This window comes from Hakea prostrata, chromosome 2 (assembly GCF_041222555.1).
Source record: "Hakea prostrata isolate BN-2017 chromosome 2, UWA_Hpros_2, whole genome shotgun sequence".
NCBI lineage: Eukaryota > Viridiplantae > Streptophyta > Magnoliopsida > Proteales > Proteaceae > Hakea > Hakea prostrata.
In genome coordinates this window covers 57,222,124-57,241,192 of record NC_142601.1, presented here as the reverse complement: position 1 = coordinate 57,241,192, position 19,069 = coordinate 57,222,124, and the positions used below count along the sequence as shown (strand labels likewise).

Below are 19,069 nucleotides of genomic sequence, written 5' to 3'. Positions count from 1 at the left end.
TCAGCTTTGGAATAAAAGCAAGGAATACCTAGTACCCCCTTCCACCAACCCTTCTCTTTTCTTCGTTTTACCTGTTACAGAATCCCAAATTTCACTATTATTATTTCATCAAAAAAAGATTCACTATTATTATTATTTGATAATAGGATTCGCTACTTACAGTTCCATATCGGTCATAGTGAGAGTTCATCCAATTTTGATTATGAAAGTGGTTTGATATTTATTGATAAGGTGGTCTCGAATTTCATCAACATATAAGCCGGTTTAATATAAAGTTTTTTGTCTGAGCTTTTCACTCCTTTTGATGTTGTTAACATTATTCAAATTTGAGAACAGTATCTTTGTAAATTTAAACATCCTTGTGCTACACAAGTCCGAGAAACAGATTATGGGACTCTTAAGGCATGTGTAAAGTTTCTTTCACTTGTTGTCAAGCCAGTTAAATCATAATATGGAAAACATATTGAGTTGCATATTTGAGGGAAAGAATCGAAAGCACTTAAATCGTAATACAAAAAGCATATTATTTTTTTTTTGGCAAACAAATGCATATTGAATTGCATCCATATTTGGGGGAAAGAATCGAAAAAGAAACATCAAAAGTATCAGAACAAGGGAAGTAATGATGACACATTTTCAGAGCTTTTTTTCCAGAACTGATAGTTCTATACTAGGAAAATTGAATCATCACATGTTCACATTGTCAAAACATTTAATTTAACCAAGCTTAACCAATCTTCTTCCCCTAATTCTAAGGGGATATGGATATGCTAAGAATATCAATTTCGAACAAATTACACTTTCTGTAGTAAAAAAACCTATCATCATCAACCAATATTCATGACACCAACTAGTTGATCCTGATGTTTAGTGTGCTTACGGGAGAAGATGAATTTCTTTAGGATGTAAATTGGGATCCCAATGACGAGAGCATTGCAAGCATGCCACACCCTTTTGATTTGGATGATAAAGTACAGGATGGAGTCTTTCTTAGGGATTTTTTTGGTGATGAGGAACCCAGCTAAATGGTAATTGCTTTGCCCTGAGAAAGTGAGAAATTCCATTTCTGGAACTAAAGTCTATTCTCAATACTACAGTGACACAAAAGTCTGTTCTCTATTTTCTCGTTCCTTATATTTATATCTATAGGAGAAATCTGTATAATCAACCGTTTTAGAATTGCTAATGCGTTTCTATTTGCACTTGAAGCGTTGGGTTTAGACGATAATGAAGGCTTCGGAAATAGGAGTGAGTGATGTCCCATTTATAGGAGTGCCAATATAAATATATACATCATTATAATCTAGGAAAGGAGTCACATTATCTCGACTTACAAAATAAAATTGGCAGGGACCAAGTTAAAAGCCAATTGAAACCCAAACGAGTGCAAGACCGTTATCTCAGCAGTGTCCAATGAATCCCCTTTGAAGCCCTCACAAGTTCACTTACGTATGAGTTTTATGGAATGACTTGTACATTGATCAACGAAAATTGTCCTCAACAACAGGGAAGACCTAGAACCAGGAAATTAACAACAGAGAAACATGAATCTCGCATAAGAATAGTTTCAGGTATATTCACTAATCCAACATCAACTATGCATCTCGTATGGCTTTCATTGTAACTGATTGCTTAAAAATAAAACCAAGAAATTTTCAAGCTGCATATATTTAGAGCTCTTACATACCTGCATTTTGCTTTCAGAAACGGTACAGATTTACAAAACTGTGTCAACTTTATGCCGCCCAAGGTTTATCTTGGGCCAAATGCCAGAAACATTCTCAGAGAGACAAATGTTGGACCGCCACTTCCTTGAGTGAAGTCACTAATCTACGGAACACCTTCAGGTTATGGCCCGTTTTACCCTAAGACAAGCAGCAGCCAAAGAAATATATCAGCAACTTCTTAAGCGAACCATATTAGGAGTACAAGAGCTTTATATCCAGAATGTCAATGGAAACTATAGCGTAGAAAAACATCAACACCAGCAGGTTGTCAATTGGCTTCATTTCAGATGAACTAGTTTCGGATTGGTACTTGGCCCCAATCATAAGCCAAAGTTCGATGTCAGACTGGTCCCAGTCAATATTTCCAATATCCCTATACTTTCAATATTCTGATTTCTTTTTTTCAACCCACTTTTGAATAAAAAATAATAATCCTAAAAGAGAACTCAAGTATATAAATACCCACTAATTTCCCACTGATAATCAGATTGGATGAAATTGCCAGGCTAGTTACTGGTCTTTACTTGATACAGTAAACAAATCCCATATAATTACAACAATCACTAGAAAATCCAAACCCGCTTCCAGAAGTCATGGAAATTGAAATATCTCAACTACTTTCCATAAAGAAAATTTCAAGTAGCATAACAGCAAACAGATGAGACTTGCTGAACAAATTATGTTTACCTGACAGGCCTAGCAAAGGATACAATTTGGGTGCAACAAAGAATCTATTTACTACACACTTGTAGGCACATGAGTTTCTTAATCTCGTTTATTGTGGTGAGTCAGTGACACAACCATAGCATTTAAGGGTTCCTAAGCACTATGGTGATCCGGCAGCCCATAAGGTGTTGCCATGAGATATATATATTATAATTTTAATATAAACTATTTAATTTGGCACACATTGCAAATAAAAAATTACATAGTTCTTATATGCTAAACAAATATTAAAGAATCACATTAGCGCAAGATATTCATTTAAAATGACAAACAAATAAATGATGTTATCATAGCAATATGGCATACAAATATGTTCATCTCAAATAATTTTAATTCCATGAGACCCTTTTTTTTTTTTTTTTGGGAGGGGAAGGGGGATTTAATAGAGCACAAAATGAGCTTTCCAACAAATCTAAGATTCCATAAATCTGATTTGTATTTAAGGAATCTTGCCCTAGTTAAACCTTGGGTGGTGTGCATGAATGCTGTTAATATCACTCTGAATGAAAATATACTAACAAATATCAAAATGAACGAATAATTAATGCACTTCTGATTTTCAGCAATTTTACCATACAAAAATTTATGGACTGTTTAGATTTAAGGATCCTACCATTAGAATCTTAAAATTTCACCCACCTATGAAAGTCCAGTTTTTGTTCTTGAACTGAGGGCTTCACTTTTCTCCATTGTAATTATTATTATTATTATTTATTTATTTACTTTTTAAATCATGGGTTCAAGACTTTTATCCAGTGATTGGATCATGAGTTTAATTCATAACCAGGCTGAGCCTCCAAGTAGACTGGGAAAAGAGTTAGCATTTAAATTGAGTACAATGTTCTAGAACCTCCTGATATAGGAAGGTGGTCTTTGGTAGTTTGGATTTTTTTAGTCTTTCTATTTAAAGAGTTGGAACATCCATTATGATGGGACAAACTCAATAGTGGGATTTCTTACTGCAAATCTACAAGGAAACATGTAAACAAATACTTTAGATGAATTATGTATCTTATCGGTTAGTAATTTCTGATCAATCATATTCTGCTAGTCTGGAAAACTACGTCAATTTTTTAATTTTCGCAAGATAAGCATTCACACAAGAAAATTAGGGTTTCCATCAGCCCAAGCCTACATTAGATATGTTCATACCTTTAAAATGCCCAGGTAACATGGTTAAGAAAACAACTTAGCACAACATAATATTTTATTCGAGACAATGAAATCCGTACCTCACTGAGTGATTCAAGTCTCTCCATTAATGGAAGTAACTTTCCGCATAATGAGGATGTTTCCAGTCTGGATTCATCATAGGAACTCTGTGTAATCATCTTTGTGGTTTCTCTAGATTCAGTAATGGTAGCACTGCCAAAGAGAATAAAAAATATTATTTTTCGGTAAATCTCATCAGAAGAAGAAAAAAAATTTAAAAAAAAATATATATATATATATATATATATATATATATATATATATATATATATATATATATATATATATATATTAGTGAGAAGTTCTACCCGTCTCGTAAATGGATAAGAACAATATTGAGAACATGCTCTGCAAGCGTTAGCAATAGAGATAAAAGCTGATCCCTATTGCCAGCAACCTGGCACATTTCTACCACTGCGATGTACCTCCTGCATTGAAGAAAGCAAAATGAAAAAGCCACATGAAAATGGGCTTCAGAAAATCATTGGATTCGTTTGAATATCATTGTAAAAAAAAATGCGTATGCTGCAGCAAGGGCTGCATTTGTGGCCTTGTCGATCTCCAAGCAAAACTGCAGGTTAGATCAATTTTGTAGCCATCAAGGTCCTGGTTAGTACACCTATGGCATATGACAAAGAGGAAGGGGATGGGGGGACATCACTGCATTTACACAAACAGTAGCTGCCTTGGGTTAGGAAACTGGGCTTATCCAATGTGATCATTCCATATAACCATGCCTTGCATGCAGCCAAGTTGTCCTACTTGAACACTGTTGAAGTTTGGGATGTTACTGTTCATGTGAATAGTAATGTGAACATTGTTATGCCATTGTTCATTGTTTCCTTTCTAGATATGCTACTTTTTATAACATAAGAATCTTGCTACACAAGTTTTGGTAGTTTCTAGAAAGCATAGTTTCAATTTTATATTAGTTTCTATTTTTAGAACTTTCTATTTTGGACAGATTCATGAGTCCATGAGATGTACTTATTCTTTCCTTTTTTAGAGGGCAACGTGGCTTGTTCCTCAAGTTTTATTTTTAGACTATGAAATCTATAAACAGAGAGGCTGTGATTTTAGGAGAGTACGCTAAGCCCATTGTTGCTTCTTCTTCTTCTCTAATTTCTTCTTTCTCCATTATCTTTCAAGTTCAGCTACTGTTTTGATTGATTAAAACTTATTTCCTAACATGGTATCGAAGCAGGTTTAATCAGCATTTGTTTCTCTGTGATTGTCGGTTTAAGAGTCGTTTAGGTTTCCAGTTTGAAGAACGGAACCCTAGTTCAATGAAGATGACAAACTATTCATTGAACTGAGGTTCCCATGGAGATTTAACATTAAAAAATAAATAATAAATAAATAAATAAAATTCAGCAGTTTGTTTTCTGTTTTCTGACCTTGCATTGGAGGTTTTGCTTGGATTGGAAGTATCGGTTCTCTACACTTTACCTGCGTACTGAGTTTTCTTCAATTTGTTCTCTCTTGTTCCATGAGGAAGAAGATCAAGTTTTGATTAGTTTTTGGTTCATATTCGTTCAATTTTGGGTTCAATTTTTGGACAGTTTTAGTTCAAATATGGGTTCACTTCTTGGTTCAGTTTTGGGATCACTTTTGGTCCAATTCCTGGTTAGTTTTTTATTTTGTTTCCTAATTATGCTTCCCTATTATGTTTTTTATTCTATTTTCTGGTTTTATTCTTAATTATGGCTTCTGGTTTTGTTCCATAATTCCCAAACTTGTTTTATTTGCGTTTTCATTAGTATTTGTTTCCATATTTAATTAGGATTAGTTCCCACTTTGCTTCATAAATTTAGGCTCCTACTCTATCCTCCATTCATAAATCTAGTCTCTTTCATGCCCATCACTTCTTTAGTTACATCTAACCTCTTGAAAAAACTGATTTATTACAGAAATGCCATTGGGCTTATATATTTGCCAGTAATTACCAATAACCCCTTGAAATATTCTGGTTTATTACAATGTTTTACCATTATCTTATTTACCATGAAGAGAGTTTGGAAGTTGTTTCTTTTTGGGCAGACTTTCTTTTTAGGGCTAGGAAGTAATGAAGATTACATCTACCGCTTAAGCAGATCCAGTTCTCATCTCCCCTTCTCTCCCTCTTTCTTTGTTCTAATTGGTTGTTGTTATTGCTTGTTTCTACCCATGAAGGGGGGGTGTGGTTTTTTTTTTTGGGGGTGTTGGGGGGGGGGAGGTTTTTCTCCCCCGGGTCCCCTCGAAAATTGTTGCTTGGGATCTTTTTTAGACTAGATATTGGTTGTCATTAATTGTCCACGTGTAATGCTACACGTGAGGGGGAGAATGATACATTATTCTATATTTATTCAAGATGTGCTGAAGGATATTATTTGTAAAGATCTTTCTCCTCCCAAGATGGTATTCTACAACAATACCTTTACCTACCTTTGCCTACCTACCATTACCTACCTAATTGTGGTTTCCTAGTAACATATACTACATTTTACCTATTTGATCCACAGTAACCCATACTACCTTACCTCCTTGGTCTATAGTAATCCATACTACCTTACGTATTTGGTATGCAGTAACCTAGTCTTTTACCTACCTACTTGTTCTATAGTAACCCATATTACCTTACATATTTGGTGTGCAGTAACCTAGTCTTTTACCTTCCTACTTGGTCCACAGAACCAATACTACATTTTACCTACCCATACTTTACCAATTACTTGCCTTCTTGTGAAGCGCTTATATGAACATTGGAGCTACAATTTTAAAGATTTAATGTGGATATTCCTCCCTAGTACTACGGCATTATGTGGATAGAGCCTTTCATGCTACTATACTTATGGACTTTGTTCGTCTTCAATATCGCCGGTTGTTCTCATTATTGGATAGATCGTTCGACATGAAGAATTAAAGATTTTTTTTTAAGTTGGTGTTGATTATCTCCAGGGTGAAATTCTCTCTGTGTTTATCGACGTCTGCTATTGCTACATATTCAAGATTGGTGCTACCTTTCAAGTTTATTCTTATTATGCAAGCTGAAGTTTTCTTTGTGTATACTTCAACTTGAGGGGGACTGTTGAGTTTGGGTTGTTACTATACATGTGAACAACAATGTGAACATTGTTATGTCATTGTTTCTTGTTTCCTTTCTAGATAAGTTTTGGTAGTTTTTAGAAAGCATAGTTTCTACTTTATGTTAGTTTCTATTTTTAAAACTATCTATTTTGGACAAATTCATGAGTCTATGAGATGTACTTATTCTTTCCTTTTTTAGAGGGCAACATGGCTTGTTTCTCAAGTTGTATTTTTAGACTATGAAATCTATAAATACAACGTCTGTGATTCTAGGAGAGTAAGCTAGAATCTCAGCCCATTGTTGCTTCTTCTTCTTCTTTGATTTCTTCTTCTCCATTATCTTTCAAGTTCAGTTACTATTTTGATTGATTAAAGCTTATTTTCTAACATCTAAAAAGGAAACAAGAAACAATGGTGTAACACTGTTCACGTTGCTATTCACGTGAATAGTAACAACCCAAACTTCAACAAACACCTAATAATATTTCATTTAGGATGGTATTCCATGGACATCCTAAGGTGCTTAATATCAAAGCAATGCCTCAACAATAATGTATATAACTTGAACAAGTTAATCAGGAACCATTCTAACAACATTGAATGAATTGTCTGGCAGTCTGATATAATTTAACTAATCAGTAAGTTACCTAACCAAGAAAAAAACTGTTAATACCTTGATGAAATTCGACAGGCTATGATGCTAGTTAATCATACCCAAAGTAGAATGGGGTATTAAACATTGAGCAAAAATTGTACTATGGAACAGCTAAATTCCAAGCAATCTCAAAGCAAGCAACATACCTTTTTTGAATATTGTCAGATGATGAGACACAATTTTGTCGTGTGCATATATTAATAATTTCATCAACCTCCTGTCTTGATAATTCATTGATGTCTTGAATCTAAGACACCATAAAGTTAATCACCAGATATGATTGAAATCCAAAAGGAAGTCAATATATCAATGAAAAGGAAATCAAATAAAGGTACCTTGTTCAAGAGTAAGGATTTCTCCTCAGCAGCTCTTTCAAGAGCCATTGTAACAGAATTAAGAAGACAAACAAGTAAACTCAATGTCGGCTGTTGCTGTGCAGCAGACGCATGAAGATCACCAGAATCCAGGAGCTGCCAACAGAAGCATGTGTAATTAGAAAAAGGCTGCATCTAAAAAATTTCAAAAGGTCATCCAGGTTGTAGTCTAGGAGCCTATTTCTTTTTGAAAAATGTTCAGATTGAGGTTTTGCATGATTGTGCCTTCGGCCTTTGGAATATCCAAGATCCAAAGTGTTATACACTCTGGTTCTTGGTCTCTGGTGGTAAAACTCTAGTTCATATCTTATCTCATTTTCCATTCAACATAACAGTCCTCCAAAGCAAGAAGGACCCTGCACCAATGGGAATCTGATGTTCATCTATTAAACTACGACTACGTCAACAGAAGAGAACCTATAGCTCTGCAGGATGGATTGAGGATTTGTAAAGATTACAATTATCATAAACCTCAAGCTTCGGGACTCTCCTTTAATGCTGATAAATAATGCCAAAAATGTAAAGCCTCTTATATAATCTAGTTTAACTGGCTGGAAAGTAATGATCTTTTGTTTCCTCTCAGTGGCTCTGCTCAGCTGACCACTCCTATAGGGCACAGGGAAGCTACTAGAATAGCAAGATAGGCTTGCAAGTTGCAAATGAGGTCCAACAAAAATAATTTAATGTCATCTTTTGGTTAGATCATTGATACTTGCTAGCAGTACGTCAGCTCATCCAGGGCAAAGAATAACCCACGTAAGTAGTGAACAAATTTTTTGTAGCTATAAAATTTTATGCAACAGTGTCCAGGTCCCAATGTTAGAGGTTCTGAGAATTAGTTCTGTGTTCCAGATGTTGATGAAAGTATTACTAAACATACCTGAAGCCGGAGGGATTTCTTTGTGACCAGAAAATAAAGGTAAGAGCTCAAACTAAAGCATAAGCGAAATAAACTCAACTCCAGCTTCCTTTGATCCTGATCATTTACAATGAGCGTTCAGCAAATAAATACACTTAAAATCCAAATTTACTTCCTCATGGATCAAGACATCAAAGACATTACCTCTAGAGATCGCACTGATTGAGCAAAACTAAAGGACTCTGCATCACGAGAAAAAAGAACACGCATCATGCCAAAAAGCCCTTGAATGAAACCGTAATCGTCGCTCTCTTCATATGGCCAAACCTACAGGAATATCCAAAGCAGACGGTTTAATCAAAGAATGATGCATAAAGATGATAGCCATTAGCCACGAAACTGAAGAACGAACTACATATCTAATGCACAAGACAAAACAGCAGTAATAGACAACTGTTTTTCAAATGCAGAGTGCGGTTGCTGCAAATTCTCCAAGCATCAAAGAATGTCTTCTCGATTTCATTGCACTTGGAATAGCAGCAAGTTTTTTGTTACCCAAAAACCCTCAAGTATTGGTGGGGCAAGAAAACATAAATATACTTTCCATGTTATTTGTATCTCAGAAAGAAACTTACCTTGCTAAGTATACCAACAACAAGGTTAATTTGCTCCAAGGTCAACTCATTAGAAACAGAAACATCTTCCCTAAGAAGGTGATCGAACAGCAACTGATGTCCCTTGACAAAATCTATGACCTCACGAACAACTTTATTCTTCACCTATTGCAAATCCAACTATCAATACTAAATCTGACAGTAGGTAACCAAATCCAACAGAGTAAAATAGGTCATGACTTAGAAGAATCACGAGAAAAGAAAGTAGTTGAAGGTGTACAATACAGAGAAAAATTCACCAGGACAGAAAAATATTATCCTAAATCCTGTAATGCCTAATTAACAACAAGAAACAACAGTTCACTGATGATGAGTGTATTTATGAAGTCCACAAAAGGAAAAGATAATGATCATGGTTCAACCCCCCCCCCCCTTCAAAAAATAAAAGTATGAGGCAGGCCTATAGTACCATAAGTCAAACAATAAGAGACAACAATACAGTGCAAGTAATTAAAGTACCAAAAGGAGGGAAGGATTGTGAGAAGATTTATGTGAAATACCCCAAGCAACAAATCAATTATTTTCAATCTAGCCCACACAAAGTATGTCTAGATAACCATTTTTACATGCCCATAGAAGTCGCACAAAACTCATTTTGCAACATCATACTATTACGAGAACTAAACATCCCCAAGGCTTAATTAATCTAAACTTTCATTAATTGCTCTGGTTTCACAAGTACCAAACCAGCATATTTTCCTTATAAATCAATCTTGGATTGAAAGATGTAGGTATAGGCCTCTTTTTAATATGTTTGTGTGGTCATGGGCCTGTTGTATAGACCCAAAGTTCTAGGCCAAGTATGGAAATAGGTGAATTAATAGACTTGAATTGGTCCAATTATGTAAATTCTGTCCAATTTAAGTTATAAGGTCAGAATAGTCTTTTCTATATGTTTTCATCTTAGTTTATGTTCCCCAGTTTAAGCCAAGTAGTAATTTGAATTAGTTTTGATCCCCAGTTAAGAGTTCAGTTAGGAGTTCAAATCATATTGGACTCCAGCATATTATGTATAGATAGATCCCTCCACTCAATGGTGAGAGATCAAATTTGTATATTGAATAAGAGAGCTCCCCTTTGAGTAATTCCATGTGTTTGTAAGTAGATTCTGGTCGTCAATTGGGAATTGAAGATCCAAGGCTGAGAAGGGTTCTAATGGTGAAATCAAACCTAGACACCTGTGGTTGGTTGAAGATCAGGGTTCAACATACATTCTCCATATGAGTATTCCATCCTTGAGGCTCCATCCAGGTATTACTGGCAACCTATGTCAATCCCTCCCCCTATCAACGAAAAAAAAAATCCTGTTTTTCTTAAGTTTTCTTGAACTTATTGGAGTTCCAAAGACACTGAAAATTCAAGGCCAAATCTATGGCAACCTAACCGTTAGATCTGTCTCACACTTAGGGTACATCATTTCCCCGACCTTAGTGATGTTAGATCCAAGTTTGACCCTATCGTGATGATCCAATTTCAAGATATAGATATATTTTCTTGAATTTTCTTACTTATTGACCCCCCCCCAAAACAAGAATCCCTATGGTTGTGTTTGGTTCTGCATTTCTCAGAAGTCAACATCAGAATCATTGTTTCTAGGGAATTATGATTCACTAGGTTCACAATTTAAATAAATAAAAATAAAATAAAATAAAAAAACTCTTTGATTCTCTTGATTTTGACAAATGAATCTGTCTAAAAAACCATTTGGTTGCCCTGATTACGACAAACGAGTCTATCTGAAAACTGTTTGGTTACCTTGATTCTATGAGTGGATCCTACGTTATTAAATTATAATATTTTAGTGAACTATATTTTTAACAAATCTTACACATGCTAACAATGCTAAACCATGAGGATGAAAGCCACAATGGTTTTACAATCCATGAAATCAAAAACTTTTTGAGCAGCATCTGTATCTCCACATTTTGCATTCATATCAATCAAAGCAACAGTCAAATATTCTTTTCTTTTTTCTCTCTTTTCTTCTTCTTCTTCTTCTTTTTTTTTTTTTTTTTTTTTTTTGGTGGGGGGGGGGGGGGGGGGGGGATAAAGCAAGCAACAGTCAAATATATCATCGCATTCTCTTATGATGAAGTGATGAATTCATTTCCCCAAGTCCATATCCTTTAAACAGGTACAAGTTGAGAGTACCGAAACAATGGAAACAACATCCGGCTTGATATTCGCTGAAAACATTCCTGAAATATTGAATAGGTATTTCAAGTTTATCCGTTAGTGCAAAACCCACAATCATGCTAGTCCAAGATACAATATTTCGTTCAGGCATTTCATTAAACAACCTCAGAGCATCAGCCATAGACCTCTCTTTTTTGCATAAATACCAACCATCATCATCTCATGATACCACATTCTAAAATCCATTCGATCAAAAACTTTCTTGGCCAAATCAATATAACCCAACTTGGAGTACATGTGGATCAAAGCCTATCCAAATTCGCAATGTTGTACTAGGGGAATGTTGAGTTCAATAAAAACTCTAAAAATGAGGGACTTAGTATCTTTTAGAGAAAAAGGAGTTTGAACCGCAATGCATTTACCATTTCTTCCTGTGATTTTCCTGGCGGTATTCTTCCTGTGAGTTACACACTGAAAATTCTTCCTATAATGTTCAAGTCTAATGGAGTGCCCAGTTGGAGAGCAATCTGAATTTCCATACTGAAAACTACGGTCCTCTCCAGCTACAGACTCAGAATAATAATAAGTGAAAATTACATGGCCCTAGTTAGAGAGCAATCTGAAAATTACCCTGTCCTTTTTGGAGAGCAATATGAATTTCAATGTTGGCTAGAATAATAATAAACATATTAATATCAATCTGTTTGATCTTCAACGTTCCTTTTGAGATTCCATGCGGATGATAAAGACAGAACTTAAGGAAGTTGCCATGGGCTGTCCGCCCCAGATGGATAGACGAGCATCGGGCACATGTCTTGAACAAGAACAGGAACGTATAGACACCAGAAAATTTGGAAGTTGCCATGAATCCAAATAGGCATTCTTGACCATCTTCATAGAGAACACCCCTCACCGGGTGCGATGAAGGAAAAATTTGGCCTTCTGGGTTTCTTTTGCTCTCTATCTCTGTTCCACAGCTTGAGTTCATAGAGGAACGAGAGATTTCACAATTAGCGTTGCAGCGGAAACAAGAAATTGTAGCTTGGCTCAAGTTTTGGGTTCACAAAAGATGGATTTGAAGGCTTCCAATCTCACCAAAGACGAACAAGACTCGAAGAAGATGAAGAAGGCTCTTTTTCAAAATTTCTATTTTGACAATGGGGTGTAATTCCATGGAATCAACCCTTTAAATACTCATGCTTCATTTTGGTGATTCCAATTGGAAACCACCTATTGAGGTGTTTTCCATGAAATCACGCATTTTACACTAAAATGTAATAATCACTTGACTCCATAGAATCATGTAGGTTCCAAGTCATTTTTTAACCAAACAATTTTCTTAAATTGGAATCATGATTCCCTAGAATCGGATTCTAGGGAATTGAGGAACCCCAAACAGCCTATACCTTCCAATTGAACCATCTAAACTCCACAAACTTAAGGGATCATATCTCTATATTGTTACCTAAATCCCCTCCAAGTGTCGCTCCATTCCCATACCTTTTCATCCCATATCTTAAGAACATATCCCATCTCCCCATTCAATCTCTCTAAAATCAACCCCCATCCTCCTTGATACTCTTTCTTTTCCAATTAATCCAACCATGGTTGTCATGACAGCAAGGTGACCAAAGCAGTTGGGGCTCCACCAAGGCGAATAGGTGACAAAACGGCGCATGGGTGGCAATAAGGCGACCAAGCGGTTGGGTCAAATTTTTTCAATACAATCACTTTTAAACTGATAAATATCTATTATTAGCTAAACAAGCATTCAAGAATCATAATTATCAAAAATTATCAAAAAGAACACAAAACACAAACATAAGTTCATTTTTTCAAGCATCATAACATATAACTATAACCTATATCAAATAATAAGTATGCAAATGAAAGTAGTAATTTTACATTTTTACTTACCTCTATGAGAGTGTAATGCCAAATAAATGCCTTGTCCATCTAATGATTCATCGATTCCCAATCCCGAAATAACTAATTATTTAATTCATATATGGCTTCGTAGAATAAAATTTGATTGAAAAAAAATATTATTATATACAAAATGTTAAAAAAAATGATCACTTTGGCGTCTAGGTAGCAAGAAGGCGTACAAGGCGATAAAGCGGCTGAAAAACTGCATGTCAACAAAGCGGTGGCAAATGAAGGAGTTGAAAAACCGCCTAGTCAAACACTTTGAAAACCATGAATCCAACCAAGATATTTTGAGTTGACTAACCACATCCATCCTTACTAGCAAATCATCCCATCACAGCCCATATAAAGAAGAAACTCCAACCCCCAACCATAGTTGTCACGGCGACGGGTTCAAATCGGTTTAGGCTAATTGAGGCGATGAGTTGTAAGGGGCCCTCCGAGGCGCTTTGAGTTAGGTTTTTAAGTGAAATTTTTAGTGTACATCTCATTCCTCTAAATCTATCATATCTTATAAAAAAAAAATACTTATTGAATTACCTGGTCATTCAACATACTTCAAACCACACATAATAGGTCCTAAATAAAAAGTCACAAGAAAAAGGAAGAGAAGAAGTTGCTTGTCACTACCCCGCTGCCGGGTGTCGCTCCGGGATGGAGAGAGAGAGGAGGAGAGGGGATTGGGATTAGGTGAGGTGAGAGTGTGAGACTTGAGTCAAGAACTTAATCTCTTTCAATTTTGTTTGTTTTTATTTTTATTTTACCATTTGATCACATGTAGCGTCATTATACATATGCATATAGGTTCAAACAGTAGATACTTTACAATCGGAATCTAATAAGTATTTCAATATATGCCTTCGATTAGGCATCTTTCTCGTGATTTAAAAAAGAAAGAATAAAAAGCAAACACCTTATTACCTAAAAATAAGGCCATCCTTAGCGCTAGCAAAGCATCCCATCACCGACGATCATATAAAGCCAAGAAACTCCTTGACAACTATGCCCCCAACTCCCCAAAAAAAAATTCCCATAACCAAAATCTCAATAAACCCTTTCTTGGTCCAATATGAGTTGGTTCTCTTAAAAGATCTTGGAAGCAGTTGCCCTCATTCAAATGCCGCTGCATTAAGGGCCCTAAGGTTGACCAAGTGAACATCTCTAGAAGCACTGGCAGGAAAGTGCTTGCATCATTGCACCCAAAAAAAGAAAAAAGAGAAGTATAATAACCATATCTGTTATGCCGCTCTTTCTTTTTTGTAACTTTTTTTTCCCATTAGTTACTGGTGAAGTTTCTAGAATGGAATAAGATAAGTTTCTCTAGAGAATTTCTCTTCACTTGTAAGATCAATAAAAGTGTAATGCAAAGGTATCACTTGTGTTTTTTAAGTACAGAAAGGACACAATAATCTGAAAGATCTCCTCTTACAGAATTAAGATAAACCACTAAGAATTAAAAGAGAATAAAAACCAAAAATGGCAAAACGAACTAGGATTCCCATCCTGAACTACTTGCAGATATAAAAGATGACCCATAAAATAAGCATAACTTCCTCCACCCCCACCCCCCCAAAAAAAAAAGAACACGAGAAGTACAAATACTTCATATTGCCAATGCGGCTCCATAAGAATAGATGATGTAAAGAGATGCATCTTGAGAGTTGTGTGATAGACAAATTCCTTGAAAAGTTAGAAAATCTTATAGGACAATCATACAACCAATTATGATGTATGGTGCAGAATGTGGGGCAGTTTAAGAAATATCATATAGACAAAACTCCATGCTGATATGAAGACATTCAGTTGGATGTGGGCAAACACTATTAATGAATATCAGTCCTGAAGCAGGAGTACCTCTGATACATGATAAGTTGTGAATCACTAGAGGTGCCATGGCCATTTACAGCAGCGGCCTTCAGGCTTAGATGCTCTAGCATGGAGCAGTGATTTGGTTCAGGCCGAAGTAGCTAAAAGAGCTCAGGCTAGACCAAAAACTGATTGTACTGAGAAAAGTGAGGAAAAGACATGCATTGAATAGGCCTTAACAGGTATGGCTTTGAATAGAGCTGATTCAAGGGTCCACGTAGTTAACCCCATTTAGTTGGGATAAGGCTAAGTTGAGTTCAGCATTCTGCAATGTAATTGAACAGATTGACTTACAATACCTACAAGATAAGGATCCATGAGGCTGAATACATTTAGTTGGGATCAGACCGAGTTAAGTTGAGTATTCTACAATATAAAAATACTAACAATTCCTATTCAAATTAAATTTTGGTTAGAACAGTAAAGTTACAAAATAAGCATGGCTGCAATAATGCCAAAGACATGGTGCATTTCACAAACAATTGCATGCAAAGTTTAGAGACAAAGTTCTCAATAACTGAAATGTGATTTTAACAGTTACGTCAAGTAAAAGAGTTGGTTCTAGTAAGGATCAGCCCGATCTCCTAGACAAAGGTGGTCCATATGGATTATGCATCACATCCGAAGTCAACCCATGTCAACTCAAGAGGAATAGCATTCTTAATTGCAATCAAGCATCATGATCAGAAGGACAACTTCAATAGTTCACCCCCATATCTGAAAATCATCCTAACAGTAATTAAAACAAAAAGAGCAGATTACAAATACCCCTGGATTTTGGTCCAACTACATTTGCCCTGAGAAATTGGCCTAACTACATGCACATTCTTATAATACGTTATGGGTTACATATAAACCCAGACCATTATCTTTTACCAGTTAGTTTTTATACCAATATTCAACATGGTTAGTTTTTATACCACTATTCAACATGGCCATGTTACACTTCAAAGGTGTAATATGACTAGTTTTTATACCAATATTCAACGTGGCCATGAGATGCAAACTGGTGCAGCAGCAATCAGTTAACCATTGCGGCAAAAAGAAGAAATAGAATGAAAGAAGGGGGGGAAGGGAGAAGATAAATAAGGGGCAAAATGACCATATTACAGGTTAGCATAATATGGCCACTTAGAATTTTTGTTGAAAAACTAAAGCATAAAAGTTAACAGACCAGGGTTACTCATAACCCAGAGCATATAAGTGGGTGCAATGTCATCAGGCCAATTTTTGAGGGGCGCATGTAATTGGACATAAGCCGCAGATGCACTTAAATTGATCTAATATTTCTTTAAAAATTAAAATGTAAAAGTTAACAGACCAGGGTTACTTATAACCCAGAGAATACAAGTGGGTGCAATGTAATTAGACAATTTTTGGAGGGGTACATATAACTGGACCTAAAACCAGGCAGCAGGTAACACTGTTCTTATTTTAGTAACAATAATTAACTACCTGGTGGAACAAGACAACAACAAGAAGCAAAGCTAAATAATATGGAAGCAATAATATATCAAACTGCAACTAGACAACTCCAATCAACAAAAAATTGTTTTCTTTTTACCAGAAAAGCCAACAAACTCTCTAAGCTCTTCATTGTCGAGAGTTTATTTTCATAATCATAAGTTTCTCCTTTTAACATCCAAAGATTACCCAGAGAAACAAATTAATCGCACTAGATACAAAGCCCAACCGCAAGATTGCATGTACCACTCATCCTCAAGCTTATGTATTGTTTTTTAGGCTGCTCAACTCCAGTGACAACGTATTAAGACCTTGTTATAGACCTGGTTCCAAGGAACCGAAACCAAGATATGTTTCAACGAACTGATATCAAGAATATGCCTCCATGGGTTTGTTTAGATTAGGCCATAGGAAAAAAATTCAAGGGAAACTCAAGTTTCGACTAGGTGAAAATGGGAAACCTAGGTGGGAAACTAATAAATTTCAAGGAAACTTAGGACTTTTTTGTGCAAGTTTCGACATGAAGTTTCAACAGGTTTTAAGGAGTATTTTAGAGTGAGACTCTGCATTTAAATTAATTAGAGTATAAAGAACACACTGGTTGTATTTGCTAAAAAAGTCAATGTAGATGTCATTTAATATACATAACATCAATGTAGAGTTGTCCGAGAAGTACACTATAAACTTAATTACTTAAGTACATAACATTCAATATATAATTTCTAACTTCAAAACATCAAATACAAAGTAAATGACAATAAAAGGAAAGTACAACTAAGTGCCAAGAGGAATGCCTCGGTAGGTCCATCCGGTGAGCTGAGTAGTACTATGCATGTAACATCCTCTCCTCAAACCAACGAACATAGACATCCCATGACATTTTATGCCTATGGCATGACAACTGTAACTTTACAAGTCTGGTCATCAACATGCTTAAGATAATTAGTCTGAAGGAACACGCAATTTGGATAGGGAAGTCCTGATGAAGGGGGTATTTGGGGAAATTATTAAAGAAACAAAAAAATTGAAAATATGGGAAAGCTACAAAACATGTATGAAAGAGTCTCAGGTTTCCACGAAATTTCCCAAGTTTCCCCAAAATTTCATAGGTTTCCATGAAATTTCCCGAGTTTCCCCAAAATTTCATAGGTTTCCATGAAATTTCCCAAGGTCCCACAAAATTTGGGATTTTTTTTTCTCATGAACCAACTAGTCTAGCTAGGTTGAACCAAGTTTCAACAGGTTTCGAGGTTTTGAAGAAATTTCAACGGTTTCGATCGAAACTTGGGATTTTTTTGATCCCCTAGTTTTTCATTTCGAGGTTCCCAAAATGAAAATTTTTTGTGGAAATTTCGCAAGTTTTGCCGGAATTTTGTTCTATGGACTAGGCACAAAACATATTCAACTCAGAGATTTCAGTGACCGAGATTAGATTCATGCCTCTGACTGTATGGAGCCAATGGTTTCAGAGGAGAGAACTTATTTCATGGTTTCTTGACTTTGTCATCTCTATAGAATTTAAACTTGTACTAATTTAAAGATGAAACTTAAAACATGGGTGTACAGATCAAGGATTTCAAGCATGCAATTGGGAGTTTTGGCAAGGCTGCAGCTGTTGCAGCTAGGAACAAGGGAGTCCCCAGTAAGTATATCTAGTTCAACTAAGTATAAAACCAACTAATATATTCTTACATTTTATGATGCAACTGACATGTGGATGCTCTACGGAACAATTGCTTTAAATTGAGGAAGATAGCCATTCGTGTGCTATCACAAACATGCTCATCCTTTAGTTGCGAGAGAAACTGGAACACCTTCTCTCCCATCCATGGTAAACCGTGCAGTAGCTTGGGGAGTAAGAGACTTGAGCAATTGGTGTATCTGCACTACAACATGAGGTTTACATTAAAGCACATACATGAGGACATCGAAGACGTTGGAACCAATTAAGTTCGCAGAGATTTCCAATGAGGCAGAGGATGAGGAGGATGTCATATACTAGTGAGTTAGGGATTGAGGTGGACCAGTGATGGATCAACTAGGGGAGTTCCTAGTCCCACAATTGTTGCTACCATGGATCCAACTACGATGAAGGCTCACATCTTTGGATGAGGGTGTGGTACATACACAAGTAGCTATTCAACCAGCTGTACCATTTGAAAAGCCACCTAGCCGATCTTCTATAGCAAAGAGTTAGAGTGGATCCTCTTGGAATTTGAAGAAATTATTGATCAAAAGGAGTTTTTCATTCATAGGCCCCAAGGGGTATTTATAGTTACAACCTAAGTAAATCCTACTCTGAGTAGGATAAGGAAATACAAAGTAAATAGAATAGAAAAATCAATCCTAGATATTAGGAAAACTAGTCTAACACAAAATAT

At 35.8% G+C, this 19,069-nt stretch overlaps 1 protein-coding gene across 1 annotated transcript in view; it reads right to left on the bottom strand.

The window, feature by feature from the left end:
• Positions 1 to 228: 228 nt before the first annotated feature.
• Positions 229 to 19,069, bottom strand: part of EMB3142 (nuclear pore complex protein (DUF3414)) — a 72,176-nt gene continuing 53,335 nt past the window's right edge. Inside the window, exons 38-46 of the mRNA XM_089145372.1 lie at positions 9,255 to 9,398; positions 8,824 to 8,946; positions 8,641 to 8,736; positions 7,722 to 7,856; positions 7,533 to 7,633; positions 3,974 to 4,093; positions 3,686 to 3,818; positions 1,688 to 1,865; positions 229 to 1,514 (exon numbers count right to left, since the gene is read on the bottom strand). Coding sequence (XP_089001498.1) covers positions 1,782 to 1,865; positions 3,686 to 3,818; positions 3,974 to 4,093; positions 7,533 to 7,633; positions 7,722 to 7,856; positions 8,641 to 8,736; positions 8,824 to 8,946; positions 9,255 to 9,398 — 936 coding nt within the window. The 3' untranslated portion in view covers positions 229 to 1,514; positions 1,688 to 1,781. The remainder of the gene's footprint in view (positions 1,515 to 1,687; positions 1,866 to 3,685; positions 3,819 to 3,973; positions 4,094 to 7,532; positions 7,634 to 7,721; positions 7,857 to 8,640; positions 8,737 to 8,823; positions 8,947 to 9,254; positions 9,399 to 19,069) is intronic.